Consider the following 27,848-nt stretch of genomic DNA (forward strand, 5'->3'; position numbering starts at 1 on the left):
GCTGTTTAAAAGCTCCTCACCATTCTCCCGTCTGCCGTGCAGCACGCAGTCCCCACTCGGCACCGCAGTCCTCCCCTTCCATCCACACATTTCTTTAATAACACTCCTGCACATCTCGCTATGTCGGCCGCCAGCACCGAAACCAGTGCCCCTTTGCCCACCGCCGGCAGCCGCGTTTTCTTCCAAGGTGCGCCCGGAGTGGGCTGCGTGGGGTCCGGACCCATCAATGGGGAAGACACGGTCCAGAAGAAGCAGGGCAAAGTGACCGTGAAGTACGACAGGAAAGAGCTGCGGAAAAGACTTGTCCTGGAGGAGTGGATCATCGAGCAGCTCAGCGTGTTGTATGACTGTGAGGTAAGTCGAAAGAAACTCCAAAGCCGCACACGGCTGTGCGCTCTTGTCACCGAGACGGCTGGACAATGAACAGCCCTGGATGAAAAAAAAGTGGCCCTGCATAGCTGCTTTGTTGTTCTTTGAGAGGTTGTGTTTTTAAATCGTATCTTTTTGTCGCCTTCAAAGACGATTAATCGAAACCGCTTTATACATTTCTCCTGTTTGGTCGACTTTGCTTTTTATGTTCAGTTTCAGTGTTGATTAGGCAGAACTGCAGCAGCCGGACTACTCTATCACTTTAGATGGTTCACTGCGTTTACAAGAATGGCACCTGAATAAAGTACGTCCATGTTTCATCTGACCCCAAATATTTTAGCCGGTGTCTCTCTGTGCTCTGCCGCACTCATACCAGCTGGCTTGGAGATACAAAGCTGTGTGGTACTCATGTGTCATGTCCCGTGTAATTTTCTCCCTTGTTAAAGAGAAAGAGGGATGGCTGACTCCACGAGGCTGAGAGACCGGCGAGAGAGAAACCGCACGTTTGCGCTTTTTACGCACCAGCCGCGTTGGCCATGAACGACCGAGACGCGCTTTGTCTCATTATTCAGTGTGTGTCGAACAAGTAACCTCATCCTCACACGCCGCTGTGAGATCAGCCCATGTAACAGGCATCCATCCACCTCACGTGCATTTACCTCTCCATCCTCGAGAGCGAAACCTCACAGGCTCATGATGTGATGGTAGTTTTCTCCGCGAGCTGCGTGCGCAGACAGCACGCGCTGGAAACCAGTATTGTGGCAAATTTCTGCCACAATACTCGTTGTGGGGGACGAAAGGGGTGCAGAAAGAGAGCCGATCTATAAGTCATGTCCAAGTGAACAGAGCCAGGCCTGGGGGATGGGGGAAATAAGAAGGGCAGTGGGTTAAGGACGAGCTGATACCGTGACTTTCGTTAACAGCCAATCAGCTCCTCTGACTCTGATTCCCCCACACCTTCAAGCTGAAGGTCTCCACAACTATGCACACACATACAGCCTTACAGTATGCCTGTCGCCACAGACTCAGCCAATCAGAGACTACATAGGGGTCTGCGAGCATGTATGCACATGTGCATGAATCAGGCAACACAGAGGAGCTGAATTTTATTTAAACATAACGTACAGGTGTTGGGACATGAGTATGTCTCATGTCTGCAGTTGTAGATGCGCATGTGGTTGTTAATGAATGCAGAATGTTGACTCTAACAGTAAATCTGAGAGCAGTATGTGTGTGAATATGCAGAAAGGAAACTTTTGTTAAAATTACAGCAGGATGCTGAATGTCATAATGTCTTTTTCAGTAGTTTGTTCTTCTGCTATTTCTTTCCCACATTTAATGCATATAGACCTCATGCATGCCTTCTGCACATAGAAGTACCTTAGTATGATTTATATAGCTGTCATTTTGTTTGCAAGCTTTCTGTTTTTTATGGTTCTGCTTTGGTTCATCCCTGGCTTTCTCAGAGTCTGCCTGAGAGCAGACTAGTTTCAATTTCAAAGCCATCCGAGCTCTTTGGCTGTGTGTCGGACTGTCATCAGCAGGTGTGCTTGATCTACACAGAGGTGACTGGAGTATTTGATGTTTGACGACGGCTGGAAGTGCACTGGCCCAGCACCGATCTGTATTTTGGACTGTGATTTGCTTCATGCAAATGGATATTTAGATAAACAGGAAAACACAGTAGATCAAGCACGTACGCAAGCTCTCGTGATTTCCAGACAGAAAGAATTCAACACTTTTCTAAGAAAACACTGCTTTTGGTCGACTTCAGTTTAATGACAGAGTCCCTGCAGTGTAGATTTCAGCAAAGATATTCCCAGCAGCCTTACACCTCCTCATGTCATGTCTTTCACACGGCAAATGGGATAATATCACATGGTAATCCCCTGGCTCACTGGTGTTGTTGCCAGTCTGATGTCACACTGGATGCTGGAATGAGATCGGTGTTGTTGACTAGTGTTAGAAAGACACGGGCCTGATAATGAAATGAAACCAACACATCAATATTCTCCATTATTTTGACACAGTATCACTCTGCTGCATTGTTCAATGCTTTCTTTCACACAACACTGAAAAAAATATTCTTTTCCCTCATAAAGATGAAGCAGTTATTTTGCATAAGGTGGAACTGAAATAGATGAAATCCAAGGTTTATATATTCAAATAATTAATCATTGAGGAAAATCTGGGCTTAAATAGTTTTTTGTGTTTATGCGCATTCATGTTCATTTCATTCAGGCTCTTATGGCTTTGCTGCTGATGTTTGCTCAAATGACTGTAAGCATGAAGTCACACACACCCCCTTCATGCCTGTTAACACCTCAAGAGCAGGGCCCAAGATAGACCAAGGTGTGTATTTTTTGTTTGTGTGTGCACGGATGATAAATCGAAGTGGAGGCTACTGATTTGAGCGTGCTGGTCAAGCTGAAAGGTCAGCCACTATATCGGTTTCATGAGAAAACCTGATACTAGCAATCATCACAGAGGTGTGGGTATGCGTGTGCAAGTTTGTGTAGGCGGTGTGGTAATGTGGTGATACTGAATTGTAATGGACTGGAAGAAAGGTGAACTCAGAACAAATAGGATTATGTTTTTGGTGAGAATTTCACTTGTTCCCTGTAACTGTTGCCACAGTGCTTGCTTAGTAGCTGGAAGACAAATTGTTTAGAAAACAGTAAAGGGAGAAAATGTGTGTCATGGAAAACCTTGCCGTCTCATAAGAATTGAACTAAGTACTGATGATCCTCTAGCATGTCTAAGATCCAGCTACCAGCACCTCCAGGAGTGAACATATAAAGACATCCTTTGTTTAAGCAATAAAATGAAAATGTAAGCATTCATGGGAAACTTGTGCTGTAATAATATTGCAACTTTGATTTTATATTGATTAAATAAACCAGATATACATTTAGCCATGCAGGATGCCAAATTCTGATATGGAGAGGAGCTGGCTTGTTGATAGCTAAATGGTAAACTGAGCAGTACTTTTCTACTCTAACTGAGCACTCAAAGCACCTTTTATAAAATCTTCATTCAGCCAATCACGCACACAGCCTAGCCGGCAGGTGAACCACCGACCTTCCGATTGGAAGACGATCCTCTACCTCCCGAGTCACAGCTGCCCCTAGTTTTCACTCTTTTCCAGTCTCTCTGTATAAGTTACTCCGGTAGTGGCTGACAGGAGAGTATTACCGGACTTCTAAGGAGACAGGCGAATATTTTCTCTTATGTTGAAACCAACCTTTAATCTTAAAATGAACAAGATATCAAAATATCAAATTTGCCTTTTTGGCTTCATCTCATATATATATTTATTCCCTAAGCCTCTGTCTTTTTCCACCCCTCCCTCTCTCCCTCTGTGCCTCCTCTTTGGGTGAGAGGATAACAGAAGGTGAGTTCTGTCAGAGATGGATTCCCCTCTGCTCTCCCGGGACACGTTGCCTCTGTTCATTTTGGTGTTCAAAGGACAGGGAGGAGAAAAAGCAGAGAGAAAAAAAGCAGGAGGGGATGACCCAAAGAGGGAGAGGCGCTAGAAAGCTGAGGTCCTAAGTGCTCCCACTGCAGCTCTTAATATAGTGAAAGCCTTGACTATATTATAGGCTCATTGTAGTGCCCAAAGAAATCACTCACTGTTATATTACTTTATATGTGTAAAAGTATTAAAGCTTGAAGTGTTAATGGAACTGCTAACATGTAAGTTCACACTATGAAACACTTAACCCACAACCTCTCCTAGGGCTGCACCATTATTACGTAAATGATAATCATAGGTTTGTTTGTTTTTTAATCAATATTCAGTTTTTAGTCAAAATTATTCATTTATGCTAGCGACAAAAATTTTTTTATTACAAAGTTGTGAAAACATAACCCTGCTTTCATATCCATTTTGTGTGACATTCCTGCAAATGCACAAATGCATCCAAATTAGCCCTCCTCACCCACCTAAAGTGAGTGCATCTCTTAGAAGTCAAAAAATAAGCAAAACACAAATAACCTAAAACAAAATCCAGTCAACATGGCACTGCTTCCTGTTAACTAAAGCATCTTTGCAGACAAATACAGTGTTTATTCACCTCTGGTAAGTGCATTTGTATTAAGCAAAATATAAAGTCTTTCATTCTATTCGGTGCCTCTACATAATAGATGTTAATAAAACTCAAAACAAAGACAGCTTTGAGACCCCTCTATAGCTCCCTGGCAATGTTTTGCATAGGAAATAACATGTGTTTTGTCCAGTAACTTGACCACTTTCCTGAAACCCTCGTTTCTCACAGTGCTTATTAGATTCACTTTGCATTGTTTCTCTTGGCCTTCATGCATTAATTACACTGCAGATGGTGGCGTCTTTTCACCCAGTCGAATAACTTAAGGGAAGATTATGGTTCAACAGCAGTTGAACCACAATCTTCCTGAAGGGGGCATGTGGTGTGGCTGGTGTGTTGGCCGCTCTTGCTGGTGCTGTTATTGGTCCATCAGCCAGAAGGGCAAATATAACATTATATGTAACATTCAAACAGCTGAAACCGAGTGTTAAAAACAGTGAACAGTCTCCACTGTAGTCACTGTGTGTTATTTTCATGCTGTTTCATGCATTTCTGGTGGTTCTGCTGTTGCTTCCTTCCCTGTTCCGGCCCACTTGTCAACCAAGCAGCATTTGACCGTCACACAGCCTCATCCATGTTGAGCAAAGTGCAGTTGGGATTTAGGAGCAGCAACTCTACAGCACTCTTTTATTGCTCCTTGGTTTACATCACTTGCCCAAAATCTAAAGTATTTCCAACAGCAGATGATAAGCTGCTTTGAGGGATTCAGCCTCTGCTGTGCCAAATATTCCAATTCTGTTGTATTTCTGTCCTCTAACATAGTACTCGACCAGACTTGTCAAAGAAACGTCAAGCTCCGTGGTGCAGGGAACAGCTGTGATTGGCTTGTGCGGGTTTATTTGCAGGACGCCAAAATCATGATTGAGATTCGATTAACTGTGTGATGCCGTAGCCTCTCCCACAGTCAGAGACTTGAGTAGACGCTGTTGGACTGCAGATTAACGCCGAGGCCAAGCCGAGGTGATTAAAAGGCAGAGTTTGTCAGCACAGTGACGAGACCGTCTGTCTGAGAGCACCTGAGAGCAATCGATGAATGAGGAGAAGCTTTAGGCCTTTATTTGGTGTGTAAGAGAAGAAGAGAATAACCGAGACAAACAGATTGCTAGAGCAGTAAATATGTTGTTGGCTTGCGTACCAAGCTCAATGTGTGTGTTCTTCGGGGGGCGTATGCTGTAGAATAAGGGGAGAAAGACACTGTAATGCCCTACTTTTCCGTGGCTCAGCTTTAATAGAGCCCCACTCAATGAAGCTCATTCATGTGCACAGGCACAGACACTGCCAGCATACAACACTTGGCCCTGAGGCCTTGTGTGTGTTTATGTCTGCGTCCATGGGTGTGAATAAGGCCGTGTGGGCTTTTCGGGGCCATAATATCCATGGCTGAGCAGTCGGGGGTACTTTCCATGCATTGATAAGCATCAGGACACACACACATACACTCACAGGTCAGTGTACAGACGAAATGGAGCACGGACACTTGAGGAAGAAGCATTTTTGTTCTGGATAATACTAATGTTTCTATCTCCTGCTCCTTTTCTCATCACCACAATAACAGCGGTTGTTTAATTTCTACACTGTTTTGTGTAGGAGGGTCCCCAGGCGGCCTTTGTGTGCTTTGGTAGTGGACAGTGGAATCTGGATTCTGTCCCCCTAGCATCAACTTCCTGGCAGAAAAAAAGAACATCATTATCTCTCTCCGTCTGCATCATTATCCCCTCCTCCCTCTGCTTCTCCTGTGACCTTCTCTATAACATTTCTCGTTTGCCTTTTGTGCATGTGTGTATCTGTGTGTGTTTCCCCCCACATTGGGAAGCAGGAACAGTCATATACTATATCGTGCAAGCCTCGTGTGGTAGCTGCTGAGGAGAAGTAAGGAGTGCAATTCAAGCCAAGTCATTAGTGGCGTTCAATAGGTTTAGCAATACCATGCAGAGGGTGAACACGCATATCGGCATATACAAAGACAGGAGCATTATGTTACCACTGAAGTTACTGGATATACTGCATGTATACACAAACAGTTACTGGCACTAGTTTAACATTGTGGGTCTTTTATTTTCTGTTTTGCAAGCCTGTGAAAATGTGAATTCACCACCCACAGCAGTTGATGGATGTGATTCCCCTCAGTGATCAATCGAACAGGTCTCACTCTGATTGATGGCAGGATGCTGGCTGGGCTGCACTGCCTCATTATTCTGAAAACTGGTGATCTTTGCTACAACCTCTGGGTCTGTTTCACACCGATCAAATGTGCTTTTTAAAATCTGTGAAAGGTCGAGATTATACAAGAAGGTGGGTCTAAGAAGGAGGAAAAAGGGGACAAACCTGAATCCAGAATGACCCCCATTTAGTAAATCATTACTGCCAAGACTGGCAGACCCACTTGGTAGGAGATTTCACCGGTAAATTGGATAATTGTTTTACTGAGTGACCCTGATGTGTTTATGGATCTGGCGAGGAAGGTCGCTGTTGTGTTTACTTATCTTCCATTCAAATTACACGGGCAAAAATAGAAACCGATGGGGTCTGTGTCCAACCACGTGCTGGCGCATTTCGCATACCACCTGCAGACACATGCATGCGCTGCTAAACAAATCAGAGGTGTTGACAAGAAGGCCTTTTAGCAAGCAGCTAAACACCAGCTGTTGAAACAGTTATAAACACAGTGGCTGCAGAAAGGTATCAAATGTCATTTTCAAAAGCAAAACTCAGCATGAAGGTTTTATTGCTTTTTTTTTTTTATTTTCTCCCTCTATAGTTTCCATCCTGGTGTAATTTCTCACTCTCATGTCAACTTCTGGTGCAGTCTGACCCCATCAACTTTTTTGTTTTCCTCCGCCTCCTCATTTCTGTTATTTTTCTCACCAGGACTTATTCTACCATCTGTCTCTTAAGTCTCCTATTGATCCTAATCACACATGTCTACAAGTTGAAAGGTGGGACTGATACATCTGTACTATGGTAAAAGTTTATACGTGCCACTACGTAATACAGCTGAAGTATATTGTGACCTAACCCAGGGAAGATGTGATTGACAAGCAAACAGAAAAAGCTAACAGGAAAAGAGGAGAAAAAGCAAGCAGTCTTCACCTGTTGTTACCAGGTCGAACAACCAGCACTGGCTTCACCCTGCCCAGGGCTGTGAAAATATATTTGCCCTCTTCCTGATTGCTTTCTTATTATTCACACTTACATGTTTCAGATCATCACACAAAGTTTGGGATTAGACAAAGATAACCAGAGTAAAAACAAAGTTTCATTTTTAATTGATGATATTTGTTTATTTGTTTATTTATAAGGAACCCCATTAGCTTCCACAACAGCGGTTGCTAATCCCAAACCATCAAATACAATCAAATAAAATGCTACACAATAAAGTGAATGCAAAATATCTGCATAATTTGGCTATTACATCCACAGTGAGGTTTCACAGTTGTGAAAATATGAACATATAAATATCAATAACACTGAGACAAAATACACAAATTTCCATTACAAATGACATTGCCCTCTTACAATATTTGCAATAATTCAAAGCTGTTTGAATAGGCTTTTAAGCTATTTTTGAAATTATAAATAGAATTATTCCACTTGAAAGATGCTCTAAATATAACAGAGTTTTTAAGTTGCTTTTAACTCGAGGAATTACTAAATTGCGGTTTGTTGAAAATCGTGTATTATGATTATGTTTTTCATCTGGATACTGCAATTGAGCAGAAAGAAAATGTGGTGTTTTAAACAGTATTGCTTTCTTTATAAATACAAGCAAGCCATAGTATAATTTAGCTTGCACAGGAAGCCAAGCTTGTGGGGATAGGTTAATTGGATAATCCAAATTGCCACTAGGTGTGAATGTGCGAGTGAATGTGAGTGTGAATGGTTGTCTGTCCCTGTGTGTTAGCCCTGCGACAGACTGGCGACCTGTCCAGGGTGTACCCCGCCTTTTGCCCTATGACAGCTGGGATAGGCTCCAGCACCCCCCGTGACCCTGAAAAGGATAAGCAGAAGCGAATGGATGGATGGAGGAAGCCAAGAAAGTTTATCATGCATTTTATCTATATTTGTATAGTATTTGTATAGTACGAACACCTTAACACTAATCTGTCTGATATCATTTGTTAAGGGACAACAAGTTATCCAAGCTTACCAAAGCATGAATTTACTGTGATTAACCACATTTTTTTTGAAAGTTAAGTTCAGTTTGAGTAGCCATACCCAGGCCTGATTACTGGCAGACCTGTTGAATCAAGTAATCACTTAAATAGAACCTGTCTGACAAAGTGAAGGAGGCTAAGAGATCTCTGAGAAACAAAATCATTGATATCTGTCAGTCTGGACAGGATTACAAAGCCATTTCTAAGGCTTTAGAACTCCAAGGAATCACAGTGAGCACAAATGGAGAAAACTTTGAATTTGATTAACCTTCATGGGAGTGGCTGGCCTATCAAATTACTCTAAGAGCACAGTGATGACTCATCCAAGAGGTCACAAAAGAACCCAGAAGGACATTTAAAGAACTGCAGGCTTCACTCGCCTCCGTTGAGGTTAAAGTTCATGATTTAACAATAAGAAAGAGACTGGGAGAGTTCCAAGACAAAAATCACTAATGACCAAAAAGAACCCAAAGGCTAGTCTCACATTTGCCAAAAACAAAAACATCTTGATGATCCCAAAGAGTTTTGGGAAAATATTCTGTGGACTGATGAGACAAAAGTTAAGCTGTTTGGAAGGTTGGAGTCCTGTTACATCTGATGTAAGACTAACACAGCAATTCACAAAAAGAACATCATGCCAACAATGAAACATGGTGGTGGTAGTGTGATGGTCTAGGGCTGCTTTGTTGCTTCAGGACCTATAATCAGGTTTATCCCATTTTTTTTTGGTCTGCTTGCATGTTTTCCACATCTTTCCTCAACTCTGTCCTCACGGTACCTAGAGGTTGCCTTTCCTAGCAAAACATCTGTTCAAGACCTTAGTAGTGAAACCACCAACATCATAACTTCAGATATTATATATGTGTACACATACACATATGAAGAATAAATGTGGACAAGGTGAAAATAAAGAGATCTGGAAATGACAAATGCCTCTTTTCCACTTGCACCTTCTGGGCTCGACACGACTCTACTCCATACTCATTTCAGTTGTTTTCCACAACGATTGACTACCACCTTATTGTGGGTGGGTTTGATACAGCAGCGCTTCCTGTCTTGTGATGTCGTTTGTATGCGACACAAACACAAAACAACAATGGAGGACATCAGGCGATGGTGTATCTGCTGCTAAACTGATGGTAAACATCTGCACCGTATCACTGGACCTCAGTGTTGGTGTATATGTAGCTATTTCCTAGTTGCTGGGTTTCAGAGTTGAGTTGCTTTCATGACTCATCCAGTGATGTCACTCCCTGACGATGATTGGCATGCAGTCTATTGACATCACATTTTCAGCTCGTTTGGAACCCCCAACTGAGTAGGTACTAAAAAAGTACCTGGTACCAGGTACTACCACCTAATGGAAAACCCCAGTCGAGTAGAGCCAAGTAGATACTAGTGGAAAAGAGGCTAAATGTCTTCAGGTTATTAACTTGAATTAGACTGCTTACAAATGTAGCCATTGAATCCCAACATGTAGTGGTACAAGAAGAAAAATGACAAATACAAGGCATCTCAGTCCTAGTTTAGTAGTGGTGTAATTTCCATTTTACTAAGCTTGAGCTTTGAACCCAAACACTGATCAAAGATGATCATTAAAAGAAGAGACTAAGGAGAACCAGCTGCAAAATGTGCAACCAGCAATGGGGAAACGGAAAGCTGCTGAGACCATGAAAAGAAAAGGCGTTGACTTGTCACACGCGCACACTGATGTTCTTGTCTTCCTATGACATCTCCTCCCATCCCAAGATGATCCAGTTAATCAGTGGTTTCTTTGTAAGCAGGCCAAATCAATTCATAATCTGGCTATATGTAAACACTGACTCAGTTTATCTGGTTGGCACAGTGAGAAGATGCAAAATACCGTCGTCATTCGCACATGTCTGAGAAAAGGAAATATGCAGAAAAGGAAGACTGTTGTTTTGACTCTCAAAGTCATGGGCGTGTGCTCATATATGGGCGTGTGGCTTGTCTACCTTTGCATGTGCTGCATGACATTGCACATTTGAAAGCAGTTAATGCAACTGAAAAACAAGCACTAGAGATGAAAGAAAATTAGAACAAAGAGGGTGTATTATTTTTATCAGTTCTTAACCCTATGTTATTATACTCCCCAAATAGCTGGCCAATATGCAACATGGCTGCTTCTGCCCCTGGTGCTCATGATGTTTTACATCCAGAATGACTGAAAGTGCTCATTTACACTCAGGGCAAAGGTCCAAATGGGTCCCAGCTGTTGACCCATTAGCCTCAGGAAGAAACTGTCTGCCTGATAAATACAGTAAAATAAATCCTGTGCAGGATCACAAAACTGTGAAATAAAGTCACAAAACCGGCACTGGCATTTTCATGCTTGACAGTCTACTGTAATTTTTACTCTCTTTTTTAAAATCAGGATTTAAAGCAAAGGGGAGGAAGGGTGATGTTAAGTATTTTGATTTTGTATAGCAATAGGGTAAAAAGGCTTGTGTGTCAGCTGATGCTGTAAGTATTTTGGGCTATTGAAGAAGAGACTGTGCAAGGTAGAAGACCTAAAGGCTCTTGACAAAACATTAAAAGTATATATTTTTTTCTGTGTAACTACCTCTGACGTTTGGGAACACCTAGACTTTAGTGATGACATCATGCTGGTATCCCTGTCTTTTGCAGATGATGTTATCTTTTGAGCTATAATGGAGATTATCTATGTATCAGCCATGTAGATGGATAAGCACCTACATCTCTAAAGGAGGATTCAAGGCATAGGTAGTTATTAACCTTAAGTGCATAGCCTCTGGAAAGGATCTTAAACTCTTATATAAGCACAGGTTGGTATGGAAAGCTGAGGTTAAATGTCGCCTCTTTCTCCCTGTCACCGGGTATTTTAATGTCTCTGGCTTTCACTTATAAGTGATTCAAATGGCCCATTTGGCATTAAAAGAGCAACAAGCATTTGAGAATACTAAATCCTAACATGGTTTTATTTATTTATTTATTTATTTTTAATTGTGCTTTATCAGCCTAATGTACTCATACGCCAACCATATTCCATGACCTCAAACACATAGGTAATGATTACAGTCCAAGAGGGGGGATAACTTCAAATATGATGTATTTGACCTAACACTGGCAGCGTAACGAGTTTCCAGATTTGTCTCTTTGGTGTCATTAAAAAAATAATAATTTAGCAAAAGATCCTCATTGATGAAGCTACCTCAGTATATCAGTCACATGACTTGCAAACATTTAGAAAAAGCCCAAACAAACCAACAAAACTGCCGATTTGTAAGGCTAATTTCTCAACTGATAAAAAATATAGGTGAGAGTTTGAGAAATGTGGAGAATGGTCCATGGCAAAGTTATCCATCAGGCTTTGTTTGCAAAGTTAGAGCAAAATGTAGCAATGTCACAAACAGTGGTGTTACCAGTCATGGTACCAACCTATTCATGTATGCATGTATATATGTCTGCATGTACTTCATCTCCTCCTCAACAGTTGAGCCAATCTGAATGAAACTTTCTACAAACGTAGTCACACTTATAGTGATTATTAACATCTATATGTATATATATTAAAAAAGATTTATTAGAAATACAAATTCTCCTGGTTTTCCTATGTATTATGTTCATCTTCATGACATGCAATGCAATGTTACGTTGTCCATTTGTATTTGTTCATTGCCCGTGCCTAACGTAAAGGTCACCAAAATTTGCATCCACGACAGAATTTTGAGATTGTTTGAGAAAAAGCAATGCCCACCTGGCTAAAGCCAGTAGTATATATATATATAAAAGTGTATATAACTCCAGTGTAAATCATAGAATCATATGGCATGATGCAGCTACACAGAATACAAAATTAGAGCAATTACCTTAAAGACTATGGGTGGGGGACTAGTTCTTCCAAACTGCAAAGGTATTGATGTATTAATTGATAGAGAGTGATATGTGGAAACTCAAAGGGAGAGACCATTTATGACACAGAAAAAAAGAAATCAGAGGAGACTCAGCATAACAGGGCAAGGACATGGCTTCAACATCAAGTTTTGGCCATGGAGATAAAAGCTACTACAACACCAAAGTGGAGAAACATCAGGGGGAGAATGATTAGGACATTTACATCACAACGAGATTCTTAAATTTAGTATGCACGATCATCTGTTATTTTTAACTGAAAAGTTCCTTTGAGTATAATTCCTCCCCACAAGCTTATTTCTCTGACAGTTCTCCTCTCTGATATACTGTGTCCTCCGGAGTACAGCTGAATCAGCGTGGGAAAGAGCTTTTGCTGCAGTAGCTAACTTCACCCAGCGAAGTCACATAATCTATGCTGTATGGTTTCAGCAAATTGCATCGCTGGAGGGCAAGAAGAAGGTGCTGGGAGGTGGGGGTGAGTTAGGAAGCGAGGGATGCAGGAACGGAGGAGAAGCCGGCCTTTATTGGTTACTGTTCCAAGTAACTTTTTGCTTTCCCCATGCATTGAAAGAAAATCCTTGTATTTAGTTGTTTTACTTCTCTCCCGTCCCTGTTTTCCTTATGTTTCCTGTCCTATCCCTGCCCTGTGATTCTTTGCATTCTTTGTCACACTGTAGTGTCTCTTACTCGGTTTAACGCGGTCTCTGAAGATGAATTCATCCCACCTTGAGCTCTTGCTCGCTTTGATGTGACAGCGCTCGGCAGCAAAGAGAGGAAGAAAGCTGAGCTGTGAGGTTTTAGTGTTGCGCAATCCTCCTCTTCCTTGCATTCTGCATCATCATCACAAGTGACCCACTTATCTGTGCGCTCCCCATCTCCCTGTATCTTATTATCGGCTCTTATATATTGTAATTAGCAGTCTCGTACATGGTCTCTTTTGTTTCTTTTCACATTTTTCCTGCCTTTTCCCCCCTTTCTTTCATCTCTGCGTGGTTGCTAATTTAACACAGGCCTACATTCCTTGTGTTTGTATTTGTATTTTCTTTTTATTTGTCAGGGAAAATTTACAAAGCCATTAGTCTCCTAAGAGAAGAGATGTACTGTACCAGATTTAGAGGCAAGCTAATTTCCATCCACATTCTCTGGGTCAGACAACAATAAAACAATGTAATGACATCATCAAGAAAGAAATGATACTCATACCAATGAAACAAACAAGTGCATTTGTTATTTCACTGGTCTAACGTTTGCTTATTCTTCTTCTCTGTTCTTCTCTTTAGACATGTCTCCTTGTTTACAATACAGGGTGAAGGTTTTAGCATCTCTGCACGATTAAAACTCTTCCTACGTTCTTCCTTTCCCACCAGCTCTTCCTGTCAGTCTCTGTTATAAGCACTGCATCACATGCATACAGAGCAGTGATTAAAGAAGAGGCGGTGGTATTATCTTATTTACTACATAACTCCTCTTTCAATCCAGTTGAGCCCGTGTTTGTGTGGTTAATATCGGCTAACACATGAGAGGGATCAGTCAATGTCAGCCACCTTTTTTGCACGTGTTACCCACTGAGGGTGGAGACTGAACGTTGTTGAGCTCTTTGTACTGCAGCAGATCTATGTCTCTCTCTCTTTCTTTTACACACACATGCATGCACACTGAGGATTATGATCCTCCAGGTAAAGTGTCTTTTTGCGATGATGCAACAGCACTATAATAATCAGTGGCACCATTTTATCATAACGCCACACTTGAATTTAAGCTAGCAAGCAGGAAGCCATAAAAATAAGCATAAAGATCCAGACCTGCAACGTGAGGTTTCATGTGGCCCAAGGGGTAGCAGATCTTGCACTCCAGCTGCTAAGTTCCTCTGTGAGCGTGTTTGCTGCTGGCTGTGTAAATATCTTTGAGTGCTCATCGTCTGTGAGTTTGACTCTGTTGTTTTACCTTAGAATATTTCCATTTCAGAGAAGCCTATGCTTGAAAATACTCTCAGCTGTTATCCATTATCAGTTGCCACTACACATAAAGACTTGACTGAAGTGTTTAATGAGGCAGCTGAACCACACTGTCAATCTGTGATAACAGGACCGAACAGAAAGTCAAATCAAACTGACCAGGAGGATATGCATATCCTGCAAGAGTGGTCTGCTGAATCACACCAGGGTACATTAACATGTCTTCCTTTTGCTTTATTGCAGAGTTGTGGCAGGTCATGTGTTGTTTCTTGGATGAACTGAAAGCAACCTTACTGAGACATTACCTGGCTCAGCTGAAAAACTCACGAAAGGTCATGTGCTACTCCTCAAACAGAATATTTCTAAAGTGAAACAACATTCGATCGCGGTTTCATGTGACTCGTTAATTATGTCTTCAAGTAGGATTTGCTTCTGTCCAATGTAACTGGTAGATCTAGTTCATAAAAGTGGGCCATGAATAGGAATAATTATGAATCACTTGGCTGAGTGAAGCGATCGCCCGTAACAGAGTTTAACTCTTTGTTCGCAGAAAACGTTTGAGTAGTCTGAATAGAGTTTGCGTTGAGTCACGGGGTTGGGCCGCTTACATTAGCTTTGATTCACCTCATTGCGGATGAAGCAGACTGAAAACGCTGCTGGCTGTTTAGCTGTCGGTGAATATGAGTCTGGCAGACATGCATGCCTCACTTCGTCTGCATCTCTGCACGCAGCAAACACACACAGGCTGGCAGTGTTGCTCTCCGCTTCTCTCTCGGCCTCTGTTTTGCCTGCTGGCTCTCACACGTCGTCTTCACAGAGTTGCCTTCATTACAACAAACACTGCTCCTTGTTATCTGTTTTTGCGCACACCATCCTCTTCGCACAAACTCTCGCTCTCTTTTTCTAGTCATCTTTATATCTCCCTTCTGCATATGCAAACAAAAACCAGCCGTCATCTGTGAAAAATGCTGAATCTAGGCCTCTTGTGCATAAACAGGCGTTCACAGTTTCACAGCACTTACCATTTTTTCACATTTCTGTTTGTTTTGTGGCTGCCTGTCACTCTCTGCCATTGTGCCTTTTGTCATTTTGTATGCTGGTTAAATGGAAAATTATATTCCCGGTAGCAGCAGGTGTGACCTTAGCCATTTTAGGCTCGCGATCATCTAGCAGGACAACATCTTCAATGTGTGTGTTAGGTGTGAGAGCGTGTTTTTTCCATTCTCACCATCTACACAGTGTGTTTAATACACTTAGGGACTGTAATGCGAAGCCCAGTGGTGAGTGATTCCCTGTAGAAGATTGATGGTAGCAAAAACCGGCGTGGGTGCATGTGCGCGTTTGTAGGAGCCGGGATTTTGTTGGCGATAGCCTGCAGTCACGCCTGGCGAGCAGGCCGTGTTTTTAGTCATCACCAATCACAGTGACAGGGGGTGACGGAGTGCCTGCTGACAAGTGGAATATTCAGGGACACACACACAAACCCACACGGAGCATTCAGGGTGAAGCGAGTGATTGATAGCTTGGCACACAGGCAGGCAGACAGACTTGTCCTTTGCCCTCAAACATCTTAAGAAGTAGGTCAGTCTGCTAAATTTATGATCCTGACACGTTTTCACTTTCACATTGTTACTCATTCGAATTCATGCTTTCATGTTTATTATTAGGTTAAACCAGCAAATCACAGTACACAAACTCATCGACACTGACCGAGGCCATGATCTCTGCACTCCACTCACACGTCTGAATTTGCAGGTAGCTGCTGTGAGGTGTAAACAACATGACCTTCCAAGGAAGGAGGCATGTTTGATGATTTGAACTTTTAGGTTTTGTCTCCACTAAGGCTATGAAACCCAGCCTTTGTCTAAAATTTTTAGAGACAACAGCAAGAATATTTTTATATTGAACAGTCTAAGATTTCCTTAAGGACCAGCTGAGCAGAGTTTTTTGTCACCTATTTTCAGCTTTAAAAAAAATGCAAAATGTAGAGGAAGCCTGGCACTGAACGGTTTGACCTCTCTTATATGCTTATATTGTAAATACTTAATTTCTCTTTTTAAGATTTATAAATAAATCACTGTAATATAACATCACTGTAATCTCATCTTTGAAATCAGCTGGCTAATATCATGTGGTTCCCCTTAATACAGCTGCTAAATCTGTGGGAACATGGGTGCGATTCCTGGAATTCTGGCACCCTGATGCTGCCGGGTTTGCCGGTTTGGGCCTCAATAATGGTGCAGTTAAGGAAAACAGTGGTTGGAGATTTTGGTACTAGTAAAATTATTGCAACTTTGTGCAGTGATTTTGAAATCTTGTTGCCTTTTGAAGTGGTTGTTTGAAAGGTGGGGGCCAACCCTGCCACCACATGCAGAGAGTTTCTGTCTTCAAGGCAACTTTGGTTCACCAAGATGGTGATAAAACAGCAATAAGATGGAATCAGTCTGGTATCATTTGGGGTCAAAAGGGCAATTACATGAGAATTTGTTTGTGACAATACGCCAACTAACTGTGGTAACTCAGCAAAAATCACAAATCTGTTGCTCAAAGGTATTTATTCTGGATCAGGATGTCAGTTTCCTTGCAGCTTTATCCCTACTGGGGATAAAAATAATTTAGTTTGGACATGCACATGTACACCACAGCTGGGGAAATTCCACACAATTAACACAACATATGCGTTACTTTGCAGCCGGTTGCAGCCTGACTCCAACTGATTCCTCAAATCTCTCTGCATTTCTAAATAAGACTGGTTATTTGCAAATCTGTCTGGGAGTGATTGCAGTGAGTCTGACGCAAGCTGCCATTGTTTGAAGACAGGCTGACTCGTGCACCAGGAGACTCGTGCAATAACAATTAAGTGCAGTTATGAAGAATTAGACAATGAGCGAATGAGAGTGATGTGACCATTTAGTCTACTGCAGAAAAATTATCACTAGACAACCATTACTTTTTTGTTTTTCCAATGAGCAGTTTTTGCTTTTTAGGAGTGCCCTCATCAGGAGAGGTGAGTTCAAACTTCAACAATGTTTTTAAAGTTTCCTAAGAGAACATTCAATAATCAGTTTTAAAGAAATATTTGATTACCAAACCAAATCGTGTGAATTTCACCAGTCAGTTACTTCCACTCTAGCTAAGAATGCTGCATTGCAGATTTAGGAAATAATCATTTTACACAAATAAGTATTCTGATCTTGAGGTTTCAAGCAAACATCAGTGCTTGTGCTTAGCAGGACAACACACACAATAACATTACCATCATTTCACCACCTCACATTAACTCAATTTTCTCACTTTTTTTTCCCTCTTCATCTAAATCAATTTATCCTTCCACTCCGCAGTCTGAAAAAGCTCATCTCCTCTGATGATTAGCATTTTTTACACAACCTCTGTTCTGTGGTTCCACCACATACACACTCATATGCTAATAGGTGGCAGGCTTTGAGATATTCTGACCCTTTCCCGGCTTTGCTACCTTTCTTCTCAGTTTCCTCAACGAGTGAGGATTTCAGAGCGAGACCCTCACGCTAAGACGTTTCAGAGAAAGAGGTGCTTAAAATGCAGGTTGTGTAAATGCCTGTCAGGAGTAAGGATCGAGGTGGGGTAGCCTTGTGTTTGTGTGTGTGTCTACGTGTGTGTGTGAATGTCAAGTGTGTTTGAGATGAAATATAGATGAAATATGATCAAGCCTGTTTAAGATGTGGTAGAATTTTTTTTGACTGTGTAAATGGGTGCTATGATGGGATGTTTGTGTATATGTTGCCTAACTAAAACAAGAACACGCAATACATTTGCACTAGTTCATCAGTAGTCAAATGTGTGCATATTGCAGCACATTTGTCTCTTGGAATGTACATTTTGTCTTGCAGGCTACTTTCAAAGGTATAACTGTAATCTAATTTCATTCTGTGCATATCGAAACACCCACGCAAAACTGAGCAGTGACTGAGCTTTAATGCTGAGAGCTAAAATCAAGCCATCCTTCCATCCTCCTGTCCCTGTGTCTAAATACCAGTGCATGCTCGAGGCTTCACCTTACACAAGAGTCCTCTGGGAGGCTTACACAAACACACGTGCAACTAAAGAACTAGTCGCTTTTATTAATTTTAGTTTACTGCAAAAATAATGATAGATATCATCCTACAATTTTTATGGAGGACTACTAAGGAATGTTGTTTAGTATGCATTAGATGAGAAAGGCATTAAGGCTGCAAGTCACATTCACTTAAAACCATGGGTTTGATAATAGAGCCTGAGCCAGGCTCATGTGAATGTATCATAGCATTATAGCCTTCCAGTGTGATGTGTAGTACAGTAATATAGTACAAAAGAAAATAAAGATGTTTTCAGTGAACCTTCACCAAGACTGTTCAATAAAGTGGTAAAAAAAAAAAAAAAAGAGCACTGATATCCTATAAGTTCATCATATAGCTGTCTCTTAAATTTTATGGCCGGTAAAGACTTAATTTACAAAGAAATAAATTATTAACATACAAATAGTTCAGTAGGTAAGGGTTGGCAAAATCTTGAAATCTGAAAGCCATGGAGATTTGGGTGTTGAGTTTCCATATAAGTGACAAAAAGTTAACACTTGGCAGTTGATAGAAGGTGATTGGGGGTATATTTTAATGAACATGTAGTAGATAAAGATTCTTAGTCTTTTATTTATGTATTTATTTATTTATTTTTAATTAATGTGCAAATGCCCAAAATATTAATCCAGTATCAACAGTGTCTTTGTTGATGCTAGAGAAAGATCATAGATTTGGTAAATGGAAGAGAAAACACTAATTACCGGTTTAAGACACAAAGTCTTTCCTGTGCAAAAGAGTGCAGTGACCTACATGAGCGTTGGCATTAGATGTAAATTATAGGGAATAATCTGAAATGGAAATTGTATATATTCTAGGGATGGTGGAGTGGTATAGTCACAGATTGTTGCAATTAATATGGCTGTTGATAAAGGCCACTGCTTGTATATACATGGACACTTTGGCTTCAAAACCCAAAAGGAAGAATTTGGATGATACATCATGCGGTAGCTGGGAGGAACAGTTTGATCCTCCCTGCGCCGTCCGTGGGTAAATAAAATGAACCAGTGAAACAGCGGACCTTTGAAGTGGCACTGAGCTGAAAACAGCCTTTAACCACTAAATGGACCAACCCACAGTAAAATGACATTTCCATATGATGCCTGTTCCAAAAAGCTAAATGCTAAATATGCTCAGCTTGTTTGCAGCTTGAAGTTCAGAGGCTCAGACACACTGTTTGTATAAACTGTGTATAATAAGTGTATAATATTCTTGTTTTCCGTTTTAATTTCTTATTTACTCCTTCACATATTTATGTGCTCGTCTTCCACAAGTTCCTCTGCTTGAGCTGCTCAGTAAACCAGAGTGTCTTTGTGTTCCAGGAGGAGGAGATGCCCGAGGTAGAGATAGATATCGATGACCTGCTGGAGGTCAACAGTGATGACGAGAGAGCCAGCAAACTGCAGGTATGTTCTTTGGGCTGCATTTGTAAGTCCTCAGAAAATACATTGTAATCTCATATAGGAGATGAAATAAGGCGAAATAAGGTAAGTGGGGTTATCAGGTAAAATGGGACATTCATGGTTCATGCATCTCATGGTATATATTGTATATATCTTAGCTATAAATACATACAAATATACACTAACATGTACACATGAACACAGTTGTACATGTATACGTTAGAGGGTAAAAGAGGTGTGTTGATATTGAAGTAATAGATATTGGCGTCAAACTAGTTATCACTAGTCTGACACTGAAGAATGTCAGACTAGTCATTGTAGACAATGTTTCAATGTAGACAAGAGAAATGAACAAAGAGAAGCAAAGAGGATCAGAAAGTAACAGAAATGTGATAGAAAGGATGTTTTCGAGGGAGGCTATATATATATATATATATATATATATATATATATATATATATATATATATATATATATATATATAAAAAAACACCCAGCACGCCCCTGCGGGCGGTTTATCCTTCAAGCTCGGGTCCTCTACCAGAGGCCTGGGAGCTTGAGGGTCCTGCGCAGTATCTTAGCTGTTCCCAGGACTGCGCTCTTCTGGACAGAGATCTCCGATGTTATTCCCGGGATCTGCTGGAGCCACTCGCCTAGCTTGGGAGTCACCGCACCTAGTGCTCCGATTACCACGGGGACCACCGTTACCTTCACCCTCCACATCCTCTCGAGCTCTTCTCTGAGCCCTTGGTATTTCTCCAGCTTCTCGTGTTCCTTCTTCCTGATATTGCTGTCATTCGGAACCGCTACATCGATCACTACGGCCGTCTTCTTCTGTTTGTCTACCACCACTATGTCCGGTTGGTTAGCCACCACCATTTTGTCCGTCTGTATCTGGAAGTCCCACAGGATCTTAGCTCGGTCATTCTCCACCACCCTTGGGGGCATCTCCCATTTTGACCTCGGGACTTCTAGGTTATACTCGGCACAGATGTTCCTGTACACTATGCCGGCCACTTGGTTATGGCGTTCCATGTATGCCTTGCCTGCTAGCATCTTGCACCCTGCTGTTATGTGCTGGATTGTCTCTGGGGCATCTTTACACAGCCTGCACCTGGGGTCTTGCCTGGTGTGATAGACCCCAGCCTCTATGGATCTTGTACTCAGAGCTTGTTCTTGTGCTGCCATGATTAGTGCCTCTGTGCTGTCTTTCAGTCCAGCTTTGTCCAGCCACTGGTAGGATTTCTGGATATCAGCCACCTCCTCTATCTGCCGGTGGTACATACCGTGCAGGGGCCTGTCCTTCCATGATGGTTCCTCGTCTCCCTCCTCTTTCTTGGGTTTCTGCTGCCTGAGGTATTCACTGAGCACTCGGTCAGTTGGGGCCATCTTCCCAATGTATTCTTGGATGTTCGTTGTCTCATCCTGGACTGTGCTGCTGACACTCACCAGTCCCCGGCCCCCTTCCTTCCGCTTAGCGTACAGCCTCAGGGTGCTGGACTTGGGGTGAAACCCTCCATGCATGGTCAGGAGCTTTCTTGTCTTTATGTCAGTGGCTTCTATCTCCTCCTTTGGCCAGCCTATTACCCCAGCAGGGTACCTGATCACGGGCAGGGCGTATGTGTTGATGGCCCGGATCTTGTTCTTACCATTCAGCTGACTCCTCAGGACTTGCTTGACCCTCTGCAGGTACTTGGTGGTTGCAGCCTTTCTAGCGGCCTCTTCATGGTTCCCATTTGCCTGCGGGATCCCCAGGTACTTGTAACTGTCCTCTATGTCTGCAATGTTGCCTTCTGGTAGTTCAATCCCCTCAGTTCTGACTACCTTCCCTCTCTTTGTTACCATCCGACTACACTTCTCCAGTCCGAACGACATTCCAATGTCATTGCTGTATAGCCTGGTAGTGTGGATCAGTGAATCGATGTCTCGTTCACTCTTGGCATACAGCTTGATGTCATCCATGTACAGGAGGTGGCTGACAACTGCTCCGTTCCGTAGTCGGTATCCGTAGCCAGTCTTGTTAATGATCTCACTGAGGGGGTTCAGGCCTATGCAGAACAGCAGTGGGGACAGAGCATCTCCTTGGTAGATCCCGCACTTGATGGTAACTTGTGCTATGGGCTTGGAGTTGGCCTCTAGTGTTGTACGCCACATCCCCATTGAGTTCCTGATGAAGGCTCTTAGGGTCCCATTGATCTTGTACAATTCTAGGCATTCCAGTATCCAGCTGTGGGGCATTGAGTCATAGGCCTTCTTGTAATCAATCCAGGCAGTGTACAGGGTGGTCAGTCTGGTCTTGCAGTCTCGGCTGATTGTTCTGTCTACCAGTAGCTGGTGTTTTGCACCTCTGGTATTCTTGCCAATTCCTTTCTGTGTCCCGCTCATGTATTGACCCATGTGCCTGTTCATCTTAGCCGATATGATGCCTGACAGGAGCTTCCATGTAGTACTGAGGCAGGTTATTGGTCGGTAGTTGGAGGGGACCGGTCCCTTCTTGGGGTCCTTGGGGATCAGGACCGTCCGGCCTTCAGTTAGCCATTCCGGGTGTCTCTCGTTAACTAGCAGCTGGTTCATTTGTGCTGCCAGACGCTCGTGGAGTGCAGTCAGCTTCTTCAGCCAGTAGGCGTGAACCATGTCGGGCCCTGGTGCTGTCCAACTCTTCATACTGGAGACCCTTTCTTGGATATCTGCCACTGTGATGGTTACTGGACCCTGTTCAGGGAGGTCGCTGTGGTCTGCCCTCAGATCCACTAGCCACTGAGCATTGCCGTTATGGGTTGCATCCTTCTCCCATATGCTCTTCCAGTATTGCTCCGTCTCCAGCCTTGGTGGTGCTGTTCTCTTATTGTTCCCTTGCCACTGAGAGTACACCTTTGCTGGTTCTGTGGAGAACAGCTGGTTTATTCTCCTGCCTTCTATCTCTCTGGTGTACCTCCTCAAGCGGCTGGCCAAGGCTGTGAGTCTTTGCTTGGCAGTTTCCAAGGCCTCAGGTATGGACAGCTTGCTGTATTTCTTAGGCACCTTATTTGTCGCACCTTTCTGCAACTCCGTTAGTTGGCTAACCTCCCTCCGTGCTACTTTGATCTTGCCCTCTAGCCTCCTATATATATATATATATATATATATATATATATATATATATATATATATATATATATATATATATATATATATGACTGGCCCATTTTTTGGCAGTCAGTCGGCCCATTTTACCTGAACAATGTCAAAACTATGGGACAGCCCAAATTTCAAAACAGTAAAATTCTATTATACCAATCCAATACCAAAAAAAAAGCAGCTGAACACAGTTAAATGTCATACACAGGGTTTTTTTTTTCTTAGTGTCCGAAGTGATTAACCAGAAATTGTCCCAGGTTACCTGAGTTCACCCTAGTTGTTCCGTAATGGAAACACTCACCTTAAAGTCAAATTTTCCATGTGACTGCTTTGTATGGTATCCTGTTTCTGTTGGCTCTACTGTATGGTGGACCTGTCCTCAAAGACAGACTGATGTCAAACATACATAATCATCAGTCTTTATGTTGTCTGAATACATTACCGCGGTTTTCCATATCAACAAAAGCTAACCAACCAACCCAACACAGACAGTGCTGGGAAATGTCCCTAAACAACTCTCTGTTTTTCCTTTACCAATTTCTACACAGGAATCATTAATAGACTGCTACAAACCAACAGAGGTAAGTCTTCCGGTGAAGCTCTCTTTTCCATGTCCACTGCTTGAGATCAGTGACCTGAAATTATTGATCCGCACATGCAGTATTGAATTTGTAAAGTCACATTTTCATGCTACTGTCACCCTGACCTGAATGAAACAAGTGTTAGATGGGCCCATAAGCTACACAGAACACATACAAGCACACACAATTTAACTTTGTTCACACTGGCGCTTGTTTTTGAGTGTGCGAATGGGTGTGTGCGGGTAAGCTTTCAAGTATCTGGGTTGGGGGAGTTAGGGTTAAGCTATTTTGGTGATTAAAGGTGGTGCAGAACAATCACATTACCTCTACATACGGCCATGTTGCCCAACATGGACTGCCCATCTGTCATCTGTGACTGTTTGCATGTGTTTGTGCGTGGCATTAGGTCAGCCTGTTGAAAAAATGTCAAGGTCACTGGCATCTGAGATAACAGCAACGTTCAGCCAGGTTGACAGCTGCTGATACGTGTCACTCCTACACATCCGTACTTGCACACGCGCGCACACACACACAGATTGTAATCCCTCGAGTCTGGAGTAGCCCAGATGCCATTTTGAACACAATCCCACATAGATGACATGGACTAAGGACAGTGAAAAGCAGAGGCAATGGAGAGAGAAGGTGAATTGTGACAATTGGAAGCAAATGATGAAGAAAGGATGAAAGTAAAAGAAAGAGAGCACTGTTGGTGAGAGAATGACAGGGGATGAAAGAAGCTGTTACAAATGGTGAAGGATAGATGAGACCTCTAGATCAAGGAGGAGGAAAAGAAGAGAGTGACAAGAGGAGGGAGGTATCAGTAATTAGGGCACGATAAGTGTCACCTCTGTTACAATTGTGAGGTTTATATTTCAGCACCATCGCAGACTTTTATAGAGCCATTAGATCAAGATGAGGAATCTTTTTCTTCCATCCTTTTCTGACTTATTGCCTCATAAACTGGCATTTCTTTTTTGTGACTTAAAAAGCAATACCCATATGACTGGGGTTGGCCAGTGTTTGTTTTCTGTTTGGTACAAATTCTTTTTTTCCTTTCCTACAGTACTACGCTTAAGACTCTAGCCACCACTCATTTTTTATGTTTCGGTGCCAATAAACCAGATTTCCTTGTAATTAAAGTGGTCTTGAACAACAGTACTTCAGGCTTTCTGAAGGTCTTTCAAAGTTTTCCTGTTGCTTTTTCACTTATTTTTAGTCCAGTCATTATACCTGACTATTTTCAGAGGAATGTTTTTGGTTTGCTTTTGCTGAACACAGACCTATGAATCATCTAAGCATAAAAAAAGCACCAATTCAAGGAATGAATCACTGTTGTGTTTACACATAACAAATAACTTTGCAATTACCTGTTACAATTTTTAATTGTATCTTTAGGAACTGTGTTATTAGGTCATTCGGCAGAGTAAATATGGTTGTGTGTATAACCTGTTTTCTGTCAGTTGTATATTTATTAAGCCATTAGACAAAGGATTCAGGATTCAGCCTGCAAAATCAAACAGAAACTAAAGAAATGTTATAGATTTGAATTATGGCCTTCTGATGCAAATCTCATTTGATAATTGCTTAAGCTCAATTTGTGTGTGTGTGTGTGTGTGTGTGTGTGTGTGTGTGTGTGTGTGTGTGTGTGTGTGTGTGTGTTTAAATCATTTTTTCCTCTTCTCCCTACAGAACTTTGTCCGTGAGCTCCTCGCAAGGATAAGGGGAATGAGAAAACTTAGCGCTCCAACCAAGAAGGGCCTATAATGGCTCAACCATCAATCAGCCATAAACTCCGTCATCTCCTACTTAGCCCGCCATACATGGACTGTCATTAAACAGAATAATTTATCAAAACATCAGTAACTGTTCTGCAAACATCTGCTGTATAATCCATGAATATAGCACTAGTCATTCTTTTCACGATCACAATAACAAGGTGTATTATAATATTTGACTGTTGAAAGGTACATAAGTAAAGCAGAGCCAAAATGTTTAAATAGTCACAATATCTGGAATGTGCCAGAACTGCAACTGTGCTTTAATACAAACACCACCTAACTTCATGTGTCAGAGCCATGTAAGCTTTTTAAACCACTCCTACAAACCAAACAGCCATACAGAATAAAACGCCAACAAAAACTTTAAAAGAGGTGGTAAAAATAGTTGCAGTAGGTGTGAAATTAGCTGTAGCACTATTTAAACACAGTGCTTCTTGATCTTTTTTTTTCTTGTCCTATTTTTACGGAGGTTTTTTGCTGTTGCGTCTTTCTTTTTTTTTTTCTAAAGTACTGTATGTTGCCATTTCTTGTTCACGTGATTGAAATGTGGTCTTCGAGAGTTTGAGTTCTTGTCACCCTCTTTATCCCTACTCCATTATTGCTTGCAAATGTAAGGGAGCTCTGTGGTCTTGTGTCAAGTTCATTTAAAAGCACAACACATTAATACATTAATCCCGTCGTCTTTTGTGATGTGTAAACTCTGGAAAGAGTGGGAACGTTTTATCAAGCAGTGCTAAAATCATATCAAGATTTTCTTTTTTCCTTTTTTTGTTACCCAGTCTCCTAGTATACTTTTCACCACAGCAAGGCATGATGGGTGTTGCAGCTCTCTGTATGAGACTACAAAAACCTGTATGATTGGCAGCCTTTTGCTCGTCATTGTACATGTTCATGATCTCCCTTATTGGAATACATATCAGTTGGTAGTTTAGATTCAAGCTCAGCACCCAAACACTGTAGTCGTTTTTACACCCGGTTCACTTAATTCTGCTAACTTGTCTCTGTAATAGCGGTTGATGTTGCCTTTAAGGACATTCAGGATCAGTCCACTTTTTACTCAGCACTGAACTTAAACTACTGACGACTTGAAAGCGTAAGAACAGTGGCATAAGAACCCCGGAGGACTTGACACTTTAACTTGCCGACAGAAGGTGTGCCAAAACTGGGATCCTAAAATGTCAAACATCATGGAGGCATTAGTCTGCCGCAGCTCCTACTACAGAGATATCTTTGGGTGGGCTCAGAAGTTTTAGTAATTCTTTTCATGTTGCAGGAAAACTGTGTTACAACTGAATATAAGCAGGTTTAAGAGGTGGATTTGTTTTGTTGCTAGTAAATTTCCCTTCAGCAACACACTGAAAAATCTCTGGTACAATCACGAATCCCTTACAGGGTTGTGCCCAGTTTCATTTTGGAATAATTAATCGTATAAAAAAGGAAGGTGCAGACTAAAACCTGCAGTTTGATATAAAGTATAAACCCACAGCTGCCAAAGACAAAAGCAGGGCAATGTTTTAGTTTAACATAACACTTGCAAAGCACCCTCTTGCATGCTAACAACAGAGACAAGGTATTGATGAAGAGTATATTATAGACCTATAATCAAGCAAAAATTTAAAAAAAACAAAACTTTTTTGACATAGCTACCATGTATGACTTTGTAAAACCTTTTGTGTTGAGACAACGTGACGTCACGTTGGAGATAATCCAGGAAATTTTAAAAAATGGTGCTGTTTTTGATGTTCTTCCCAGACTTTGGTTAAGTTATAAAAGGCGTTTTCACTGTTGACTGGTGACTGAGAAATGTGTCTGCAAGAAGTCTGTCTCTCTTGACTGATGGAGTGGATGCTCCAGAGTTGCATCTTCTATTTCTCTGTCTGAACTGGGTTGGATACGTGTCATCACTCTAAGCTAGCAATGGTGAGTTTTTCTGGCTCGGTGAATTTGGAGGAAAACCATGAAGATGGAGACATTACGGGCTACTGAGATTCATATCAAGGTACTCTATAGGATTTTCTGTCAAGAAATACTTCAGGGGCAAGTGGCAGATATTTTATTATTTATGGGATTTCATGTGGAGAGTATTTTGAAAGTGTCCATATATAGAAAGCTCTATGTTTGCATGTGTTTTTAAAGTAGCATGTTGAGGGGAACATTTTCTTGGCCTAAAGGTTTTTATTTCACAAAGTAAAACACTTTCCTTTTTTATACCTTTATTATTATTATTATTATTATTATTATTATGATACAAAAATGTTATTCAGTTGCAGTTTTGTTCTGTACATCCACAATAAGCTTTCTTCTTTTTAAAATGTAATGTGGTGTGGTTTGTTTTTGCCGATAATAAAAATGCAGAATGACTCTGTACTGTTTAAGAAAATGTTTCTACTTGTCTATTTC

At 41.7% G+C, this 27,848-nt stretch overlaps 1 protein-coding gene across 1 annotated transcript; it reads left to right on the forward strand.

Annotated features, from left to right (window-relative positions):
- On the forward strand, nt 1-27,776 carry ppp1r14c (protein phosphatase 1, regulatory (inhibitor) subunit 14C). The gene is made up of 4 exons (XM_026142500.1): nt 1-354; nt 19,892-19,975; nt 23,638-23,670; nt 25,360-27,776. Exons 1-4 carry the CDS (start codon nt 121-123, stop codon nt 25,432-25,434), a joined length of 426 nt encoding a protein of 141 aa, XP_025998285.1. The 5' UTR covers nt 1-120; the 3' UTR covers nt 25,435-27,776.
- The last annotated feature ends 72 nt before the right edge of the window (nt 27,777-27,848 follow it).

The sequence above is a fragment of the Astatotilapia calliptera genome, chromosome 15, assembly GCF_900246225.1.
Source record: "Astatotilapia calliptera chromosome 15, fAstCal1.2, whole genome shotgun sequence".
NCBI classification, from domain to species: domain Eukaryota; kingdom Metazoa; phylum Chordata; class Actinopteri; order Cichliformes; family Cichlidae; genus Astatotilapia; species Astatotilapia calliptera.